Source organism: Echinops telfairi, unplaced genomic scaffold (assembly GCF_000313985.2).
Source record: "Echinops telfairi isolate 266 unplaced genomic scaffold, ASM31398v2 ScPeMD7_60;HRSCAF=208, whole genome shotgun sequence".
Lineage (NCBI taxonomy): Eukaryota > Metazoa > Chordata > Mammalia > Afrosoricida > Tenrecidae > Echinops > Echinops telfairi.
Window position 1 is genome coordinate 39,198,106 of NW_022103958.1, and position 10,589 is coordinate 39,208,694.

The 10,589-nt window shown below is 47.8% G+C and overlaps 1 protein-coding gene across 4 annotated transcripts in view; it reads right to left on the bottom strand.

The window, feature by feature from the left end:
- Positions 1 to 6: 6 nt before the first annotated feature.
- TEAD1 (TEA domain transcription factor 1) overlaps positions 7 to 10,589 on the bottom strand; it is a 219,926-nt gene continuing 209,343 nt past the window's right edge. For all 4 annotated transcript variants that reach the window (XM_045290952.1, XM_045290951.1, XM_045290950.1 and 1 more), the window contains 2 exons: positions 8,406 to 8,558; positions 7 to 5,910 (listed from right to left, as the gene is read on the bottom strand). In XM_045290952.1, coding sequence (XP_045146887.1) covers positions 5,797 to 5,910; positions 8,406 to 8,558 — 267 coding nt within the window. In that variant the 3' untranslated portion in view covers positions 7 to 5,796. The remainder of the gene's footprint in view (positions 5,911 to 8,405; positions 8,559 to 10,589) is intronic.

Below are 10,589 nucleotides of genomic sequence, written 5' to 3' on the forward strand. Positions count from 1 at the left end.
CTTTTGTTTGGCTGGTGTTTGTCATGTTTGCTTGCTCGTCTTCCTCACTCATCTTGACCTCTCCCAGTCTGAGCAGTTTAGACAAGGCTTTGATCAGAGCAGACACGGGCTTTTAAAGGGGTTGGCCCTCTGAGGGCTGGAACATTCTGTGAAGACGCCGAATTGTGAATGGTGCTCTTTGGAAGTTTCTCGTAGCACATGTGTACAGGACGCTCGAGGCCACACGTTCGCCTGGAGAAGGATGCGCCATTACAGCGACCCTAACGCATTTTTGTTCTGCACGGTCATCTCGGTTCGAGGCTTCCAACTTTCAAAATGGTATCACTGGGTAAACCCAGTTACGTGCACGCTGTCGTCTGAGTGGGCAGGAGCCCCCGTGGAGGCTGGACACGGATACGAGGAGGACAAAGCCGTCACATCGTCCACAGGCCGAGAGGCCGCCGCCGCCGCCGCCTTCATCTGTGCGGAAAGCTCGCTCTCTCGGATGGAAGGCTGGGGCGAGCTGAAATGGCACACACGTGCAGCGGACCACAGCTTCTGGGCTCCACCCTGCTCTTGGTGCGTGGGGCAGAAGGGGCGCCCCAATGGGCAGACTCTTGTGTGAGCAGAGGCCTGTGGCCAGTTCCTCATCCCAGTGAGCCGAAGGCATTGTGGTGATGTCAGAGTGTTTTTGGTCTCTCTACAAAGCTTCGTTAGTATGGCGGCACTTCTCTAAGCTGGAATCTCAAACCAAAGGCACTTTCATGCTAGGGTGCAGACGGTTCACAAATAGCTAAGTATTTGGTCAGGACTTTAAAAAAGGCAACGTTAAAGGTACAATTTCACTTGTTCAGAAATCAACTACCAAGTTGTAACCCTCCCGTTTGGGGGTGGACTTTGGAGAGAACCGACCGGGGCGCAAACTGCAGGCCAAGTCGTCCGTGTCCTACAGAACTGGAGGAGCGTGGACTTACTGCGCATGAGGACCAACGCACGGTGTGTGGAGCTGTTGTTTGGCTGTACGTACTGGGCCAGTCAGCAGTGGGTGACGAGAACGGGGGTCAGAAAGGCTGGTGGCAAGTCTAGTGTGTCTCTAAGGCACTGCTTACTAGAACGCTTTGGCAGCTCTGCATTGAAAACTTCCTAAAAAAGTCACAGTAGTAAGAGAAATGCTCCCAGCTTACAAAAGGGCTCACCGTTCCCGAGGCAGCCTTTTGCATGGCACGCCCCCCGTGCAACATCTCGAGAGGCTTAAGGCTTTTCAGAAAGGACAACAGGTGCAGGGCGCTGCCACAGTAACATCCACACGACGTCAGCAATGCGGACACGCCCTCCCTGACGTGCACAGGTGGGGACACCAACACGCGGGAATCGGTTCGAGCAGTCGGTAGCACAGGTGTAGTGTACCAGAACACAGAAAAAGGTGTACAAATTACATGTACCTGGTTTGTCAGAGTGACGGTCACGTCATAGGATTCCAATAAGTTACGGGTATACAGAAACAAACAAAATTACCAAAAACAAGTTGCTAAAGCCACTAACGGTATTGAAACCTATGGGAGACTCGGGTCTGAAAGTCACCTGGGGACTCATAACACCAAGTGCTCGCACGGGGGCTGCTTTTTGGCTGGTCTGCTGGGATGCTTTAACGAACAGAGATTGGGCTAGCGGCCTGTGGCAAGTGAATTGTCCTCAGCGTAGGTGGAAGGCTCACCGGCTTGTTGTACCTGCTGCGAATGCCCCAGGCAGCTACCGCCTGACAGGACCCACCAGTGGGAAGAAGTATTGTCAGAAGAAGCAGGTGCTTCAGCAGAAGGAAGGGCCTATCATTCTCTCACTTCTGAACTGCCCCTGCCCACACCCCTCTGAGGGAGCAGCGAAGCACAGGGCACTAAAGAGGGCAACTGCCACCAGACAGATCCATGGGTTAAGTGGCAGCGGTCTCAACGCCTCACTCTTATTCTGTCACACTAACCACAGGGGTGACTCTGGGCAAGCCATCTCCCCTTGGGGGTCTCACTCAGCTTTCCCATCTACAACCCCAAAGAACAGAAGCTGTGCCTCCCTCCTTCGCCCCTAGAGGTAAACAGAAATGTTCCAGAGGCTTCCGTAAATTCTACAAACAGTGCTGATTGTAAGGCAGAAAGGAGCGGCAGCCCAGAGGAGATTTACGGAAACGATGAAAGGCTGGATCATGAGACCCCTAAGTGTATGAAAGTATCTAGGTTTTCTGTCTTGTTTTGAATCCTGGTGCGGTACACTAGGGTTGAGGATCAAACAGGAAGCGTTCTTTCCACTGGTGTGGGCTGATGACAGAGATGAGGGTGATCTGCTAGGCTCGGCTTCCTCAGCTACAAAGGAAAGAATACTTGTAGCAAGAGAGTGAGGGTGTTACTGACAGAAGCTCTGAAACAGGCATGTGGACACCACGTCACTCACTGAATGCCCCTCCCTATGTACTGGTGAGCTCAACCAGGCCTTGCGGGAGACGACCGACGTGGGCCCGGTGAGTTGGCAAGGAGCACCCATCTCAATGAGAGGCTCTGGCACTGTGAGGCTGACGGCAGTGGTTCTCAACCTTGGTAACCCAGCAACCTAGGGGACACTTGGCACTGTCTCTCCAGACATTATGGGTTGTCACAACTGGGGTGTGTGTGTGTGTGTGTGTGTGTGTGCGTGCGTGTGTATGTGTGTGTGTATGAGGGTTGGGGGGATTGTTCCCCTGGCTTCCGGTGCCTAGAGGCCAGGGATGCTGCCCAACATCCTACAATGCAACAAGGAACCATCTGGTTCAGAAAGCTGAGGCTGGGGGACCTAGGAGGGAAGCTGGGGTACACGTGTGGTTCTAGGACATGTTCTGAAGAAGCCTGGATTCTACTGCAGGCCTCTCACTAAGATGGAAACGAAGGCCAACAGAGACCTGGTCTTCAGCTCCAGAAAAGATGTCTCCAAACGTGCCAGTGAAAGCAGGAGGTGTCCCTGAAGCCGACCTGGCAGGGGAGGGGAGACAGACAGAGCACCGGAGTGCCAACAGCGAGCAGCGTGGCCAGGGCTTGGTTTAGGGCTGGGAAGCTTTCAAGACAGGGGAGAAGAATTGGCCACACAGTGTGAGGAACACGAGAATACCTCAGCTTGGCTGTTACAACACAAAGCTCTCTCTAGCTTCTCACTTGGGAGGGGCAGAGAGAGGTCCAAGCATTAAGGAAAATATCTGTCTGGTAGCTCTTGAACAAGAGAAGATGCAAATGATAAAACAACTTATACATTTTTAAGAGTAGAAAGTAACCCTCTAACTCAATTCTGCAACCCCCTGAAACTCAAGTGCACAGGCACAAGGAGAAGAGGGCACAGAGGGCCAGTGAGTGAGATCAGCAGAGAGGGTATTTCTTCCTCTGCAGCTGGAGCGCCGTCTTCTACAAAATGTGCCTGGCTCCCACAAAATGTGCTTTGCAAAGTGAAGCCTGAGCGCCCGCCTTCCGGCAGCACGATCATTCTGTGTGTGACTGTGAACCCTCTGAGGTCTGGAATGGCCTGGGTCTGAAGTGCCTAAGACAATGTGCGGCCCCCATCCACCCCCACCCCTTCGGGAGTCCTGGCCACAGGAGACTAGGGGCTCCCCCTCGAGGACAGACGCAGGAAACAGAGCAAAAGAAACATCCCTAAATGGGATGGCCAGGAAAGGTCACTGCGAACGTGGTAGCCACAGAAGTGAGACGCGTAGACGCCTGGGCTGGAGGCGGACTGAAGGGCAGACAGCTGGTGTGAAGGGCTCCTCAGAGGCCCTCTGGAGCCAGCACAAACGGAAGTCTTGGTGGAGGGAGGTTTGCCTTTCCTCCCTGCTCTTCCCAATGACAGTCTTCATTAGTTTGCCACCAGGGGTCAGCCATACCTTATGGTGCTGCCCCCCAGATTTGGACCAAGTGTGCAGACAGGGTCAAAGCAGATGCCGAGAAGGCAAGGGGCCTGTGGAGGGACATGGGCATGGCAGAAGGAAGTGTCTGTTTTCTGGCTTGATGAAGCAGTCTCGACCATGCTCACAGCACTCAAAATTCATTTCCTATTCTATGTTCCTGTTTGAACATAGTCACAGTAATGACCGAGTTTGGTTGTTGTTGTTGTTTTACCTTCAAGAAGCTGTGGGGAGGAGGGGTACCCTCTTGTCTTCTACTCAGTCAAGCACTTAGAAATCACCCAAGACATATGGCCATATCAAACCAACTCAGCCTGGGCAATGCTTTGGAATATTTGGATTGGAAAGCTGAAAACCTCTCCCAGGAAGAGAACCTCTCAAATGAGCCTGTTTGCAAAGGCCAGATAGACAACTGGTCTCTCTTTAACTGGAAGTCAAGCCAGCACTGGGACTTACTGAGAGAGGTCAAGTAAATGGATGTCCTTAGAGATAAACTATCTAGCTCTACGGATACAGATGGAGATATACATACCTATCAGCACCTAGTAAACTGAGTGACACTAAACTAGATGTTCAATAAATAAGTGTTGAGTAACTCCACATGCCGATGTGTGTCTATGCGCGCGCGCACGCACACACACACACACACACACACTAATTAAAGCACTAGCAAGATCACATGGACAGTGGACCACCAGGAGAAAAGAAGTCACCCACAGGCTGGTGAGGATGCTCGCAACTTTCTGGGGAGCAGAGATGCACAAAGCAGCTGAGCCTTCCTTTCCCTAGTTTGACTGATGGAGTTTTCTCCTAGCCACAGGACTTTCTAGACCTTGCCGCTCACAGTGCAGTGTTCATGCCAATTTTAAATTCTGTGATTAAATTTCAGTGGTTCAAATATTTACTCATCTTCATAATAATTAAAAAAAAACACTTGGTTGTCCATATAAAATATAACTGCACACACAAGACTAAACATTGTAAATTTTCAATATGTATCTAACTTATTGCAAAAAGAGCCATCTGTTCTTTTTTTTCATTAAATAATCAGATCATCACATTAGTACAATATAATTTTATATTTTTAAATATACTATATATGTTAAGAATAAGGGGGTGACGTTTTCTTTCTTGGTAATAATACCTGTTTAAGAGTTAAAAATGGATTAGGAGATTAGTTTTTAACCTTGAGGAACAAAGAAACCAAAAAAGAGGGTACAAATTTGTCTCATTAGGATATTCCTACCAAGCATTTAAGGCTGTATTTTTTAACATTTGGTTTTCAAAAACAAAAAAAAAAGATTTCATTTAAAAAATAATTTAGTGAATTACATTCTTCCATAACTTCCACCCTAATTAGTTACAAAGATAAGTCTAAAGATTCTTAGTTTTGTGTACTCATTTACAATTATATTTAAAGATTAATTTTACTTGTATCTTAAAACAAGAGTTTTATGTTGGATTAAAAAAAAAGGAACTAAATTCATTTGAATCAAGGCTGTAAATGTCCTGTGGCAAATGTTCATCCCACTTGTTTCTACCACAACTGGACACAGGTCTCTGCCGACAGAGACTCAGGTCTCGGGTCCTCCTTCCTTGAAGGATTGGGGACTGCAGGTCCGAAGGACACAGAAATAACGCTATTTCTCTTGTTTTAACAACTGAACCAGAACTTCACAGCTACAGTGGTGGCAGGAACACATGGAAAATGACTTCACTCAAACAAGGTTTAGAAAAGTTGGGGGGTGGGGTGACCGCAGGGCTAGGGCATCACCCCCGGGTGGGGAGGTTTACAGTCTGTCAGTCGTTCGATAATGGAGTGTGTATGTGTGTGCACGTGTGTTTGTGTGCGCGCGCATGTGTGTGTGTGTATATATACAGGTATCTATATATATAAATAAGCATGTTCAGTCCTTTACAAGCCTGTAGATATGATGCTGTGCTCCGTGTTCACTATTTGAAACTTCAAATACACAGGCCATGCAGAGGAGGGTTTCTTGTGTATCCCTGTTTGTTACCACCTGTTTAAACAAACAAACAAAGTAAATCAGGGCACAGAAGTACATCTCCATCACCAAAGGGATGAGCCCACATTCCATCTGTGCTATGACAACCGTGATGGAGAAGCACAGCCTTTGATCAGCCACACGTGCACCTCCACCCCACGATTTTAGGACCCCAAGGGTCCCCCTCTCCCTTGAATCCGGCCTAAACTGGGTTCCCAAATGGAAGACCCACCTTGTAGACAGGGCCTCCTTCATACCGTGGGCCCAAGAAGAGATCGCAATAATTCACTTTGTTTCTTTACAACAGAGACATTCCCCCCTAATTCTGCCATCTGTGAGTCTCACCGGTCATCTCATTCTTTCAACATATCTTGAATTCTACTACAGAGCAGCCAACCGCGGATGGGAGCTCAGCCAGTGGGCTGACTCACTGCCGCATTAACCAGCAGAACTGGGCCTCAGGACGCTACTTGGTGGCAGGAGGAACAGGTAAGACTAGGATTATGACAAATGGTAATGGTTTTTAATTCGCATCGGCAAGTCAATTCATCCGCTCTCTTGGTCTCTGGAATGTGCAGCTCTCCTTGCGCCCAGGACCTCATTCTTGGTTCAGGTCTGGGGCTCTTGCTTCCCCACTGGCCTCAGATCCTTCCCTCCTCACTCTGCTCCTCTCCCCCAGGCATGCTAAAAGCAAATCTAATCAAATGCCTTTACTTACTGGCATCCCTTCAAAGACTTCCTGTGTGGAGAACTAGCAAGACAATCCATTCAGAGAGGCAGGGACCATGCAGTCAGAGTTCGGGTTAATTCTGAAGGCTGCTTACTGCCCATCACCTTCAACAGCAGCAGAGAGTGCTGAAGTGACCCGGGGCTGCTGGCACCCCAAACTCTCAACTGCTCTATTTTCATCAAAAGACCATTTTGGGAAAATGATATTAATGAAGCATCGTTTGTGGTTGTAGAAAGGAGTTTTAAAAAGTCTGTGGAAAAGCGGAGTACAAGCTAAGGAAAATTTCCCACAAACTTTTTGAAGCTCTCATATTCCCAACTGCCATAGGATCAGCCCCTCATTCCCCATAACTCCATGCACAAGGCACCACCTAGTTCTTTCAAGCCCTGGATCCCTGGGCACTGTACTGTGGTGACCCATGGGATTTTCCATCAGTCGGTGTCCTGAAGTAGATACCAGGCCTTTCTTCCTATTTTACTGGGAAACCAGCACAGCCACATGCATGTGTCCCTGGCTGGCTGAGTGGCGGCTACACGAGGTGCACTGGTGCAAACGGAAAGCCAGGTTCTCCCACACGAAGGGGAGATTTCAATCCCTAAACCATCACTGCCCGCTATCCTCCAAAGAGTTATTAAAGAGCACATATTCCAAATTTTTCTGCAGATTCCTGGTTTCTACATTACAGAGACTCTACTGAGCTTCCCTGCCTAGGATAAATGGAAGCTGTCTAGGAAGCAACAGATCCGTGATCACAGACCAATCCGCTACACAGGTGGCTCTCGATTCTGCACATCTGACTTTACCTGGGAGTTTCACAATCAGCCAACAAAAGGTGATGCTGAACTGCATCCCTCAGATTAAAAAAAAATCCCTGGGCAGAGCTAATATACCAGATGTTTTCCAGTTTTATTTATCTGGCCAGTGGTATCCTAGAGCTGGCTTCCAGTTGTTCATGAAAGTTAATCATTAAATAAAGGGAACAGTGGAGCCAGAAATCATTGGTAGCTTGAAAGTTCTCATGGACGTTGTATTTACACCACAGAAATTGGCAGAAGCTACTGACCAGGGTTCTTTGAAGCGTGAGGGCAGCTTTTCCTTTGACCTCATACCACTGACCGAGGACACCACGTGTGTCCAATGAATCCCCAAAGTCAGGGGACAAGTCCTTCTCTTAATATTTTAGTTCCTTATCCCAGTAACGAGGTAACCCTTCAGGAGGCTGAATATTAGGCCATGGTATTCTTTTTCTGTCCCTTGTAGCAAAATTGTTTTTGCCGAGTGTCATTTTGGCATGTGTCCCTCTTTTTCATCAGGAATGCCATTTTTAAGATGAGTTTCATGAAACCTATCACTGTCTAATTTTATAGGTGTGCTAAGGATATTGTTGCAATACTTATCCAAATCCCCAGGGAGAAAATAGTTTAAGAGTGAAAAATCCGGGGAAACTGATATGTTTTCTCGTCGGACATCAGAACTACTTTTTCCCCTTCCCCCTTTATCTGCCCGAGCATCTTGTTTTTGTTTTGCTATCCAGAAGTTGTGCCCATACTTTCCTATTTCCCTAACAAGGGTAGTGCCTCTCCTGTACCCTGCCCTTTTCCTGGTCACCGCATGCTCTGGAAAGTTACGGTTCTTGTGGACTGAGTGCACCTGATGGGGCCTTGCACAACGGACTTCTTCTCCTCACTGACCACCCAGTTTGGTGGGTTCCACCGCCCAGACCCCAACAGGCAGCCTCGGGGCAGAGCCTCCCAAGACAGGAAAGAGCAGAAACCATTACCAATAAAATTGTGAAGTTTTCCAAAACACTGTTCATCATATATTTCTCAGGTAGGTGTTTGAGCTTGTGGATGAAGTTGATCATATATTCACACATCGGGGAGCGGTTTATTCGGTACACAAATCGGCCATTCTCAAACCTTGCGTACTCCGTCTGTGAGGGAAAAAAAGCATTTGAGCAGTTTTAGACCGAACTTAAAACATGCACCAAACAGGTAGGTCTGCCTTCAAAAGCATGCCTGGTGAGCCGATCAAACCCCTGCTAACTGATGTACTATTTGTGTTGTTTCCTTACAGGGAATTTAATTTCCAAACTTATATAACTGTTATACACAAAATGCATCATTATTTTTCCACCCCGTTAATTTAACAAACACACACACACACACACACACACACACACACACACACACACGAGCACGCATTGGAAAGAGGATAGCTTTACAGGAAATTTCTATAGGTTTTTTTTGTAGTACAGGTCAGGGGGAAAAATCAGAACTGCCTACCTAGTGACTCTCTGCTTGGAGAAGGTCTCTGAGAGTTGGCCCCAGTGAGCTGAGACTCCAAGAAACCCCAGAACCTCTCTTTCCCTTGAGCAGGTCTCCCAGGTTACCAGGCCACAGCAACCCTGAGCCTCTTCTCATCAGCTCTGACAAAACCACCTGCTGCTATCGGGCAGGGACAACTCACAGGGACTAGCGGAGTCTTACAAGGCAGGAGGTTTCCAAGGCTGTAAATGTGGACACAAGCAGGCTGCCCCATTCTCCTCCCACGGAGCGGCTGGTGGTTCAGATGGCCGGCCTTTCAGCTAGCAGCCCAGCGCTTTAACCACTGCGCCACCAGGGCTCTGTGATGGTCGGCTGTCTATGTGTTTCACTAAAGTGAAATGTTAAGATATCAGTCTCTCATCAAAATATTCAGACACACACTTGGACCTAACCCAGATCAAAGAGGAAGGACACACCAGCCAGGGCGCAGCGAGTGCGGAGAAAAAGGCGTGGGGTCAAAACAGGGCACCATCGGCTCTCTCTGGAGAAGAATGAGGCAGCTTCCTATGGCTTTGCCGTAAGGAGGAGACATTACGGAACAAAAATGTACAACTTGAAAAAAAAAAAAAGGCCACAAAATAAACCCAAGCTGCAAAGGAAGCAAAGGAAAGCAGGCACAGAAAAATGAGGACAAAGCTCAAGCCAAGGGAACCCAATGTAAAAACCTGGGCAGAATTAGCTGACAAAGCTGATCCACGGAAAAGGCAAAATCAACAAGCCCTTCATAAATGTGTGTGTGGGGGTGAGGGGGGGGAGAAAAAAAGAAAAAGTGTAATTTTTTTAAGGTAGGGCTACGACAGACAGACAAAAGCCATAATTACAATGAGATGAGGAGATTTTCAAAAGGCAACTTCACAACTCTAAGGATAGAAAAGACCCAAATCCCCACATTACCCCAAGAAGAGGTGGGAAGTGGGACAGGCTGAAACTGCTTTCAGAGGGGCTGAACCCAGCGTGAAAAAGTTGCACCCACCAATGCCTTCCTAACTAAGGCTCGTGAAACCTTTACAGGACAGTCAACGAAACATGCCAGACCCAGGGACAGGAACGCCCCGGTTCTTCTGGTGAACGCAATACCCACTCAGTGCCAAGGAGGGCTTCGTTCAGCAATGCCGTGAGGGTTCACACACAGGATATCAACAAACAGGAGGAGGAAAACCACACAGCAAGAGTTGCTGAAAAACCATGTGAGAAAATACTGCAGCGAGACTAAAAGCAACGCAGGCACCACAGGAATAGAAAGCACTTACATACTCTTTTTAATAACGACTACTTAAAAAAAAAGTAAATATAACCGTAAATGGCAAAAAGAAAAACAAAAACAAAAATCCCCATATCGTTTCTATTAATCATAGCAATTATAGAAGGATAAGGAGCCCTAGAAGCATAGTGGGTGTTCCTGTGTGGGGCTGTGAATCGCAAAGTGGAGGGTTCAAAGCCACCAGCTGCTCCGAGTGAGAAAGATGAGACTTTCTGCTTCCATCAAGACGTACAGCCCTGGAAACCCACAGGGGCAGTTCTATAGGGTGGTTCTGAGTGGGAATTGACCCGATGGCAGATACAAGGATACCAACCATGATTCTATTTATAACTGAGTTAGAAGTTTAGCAAATGAGAAAGTAATCATTTTTTAAAGC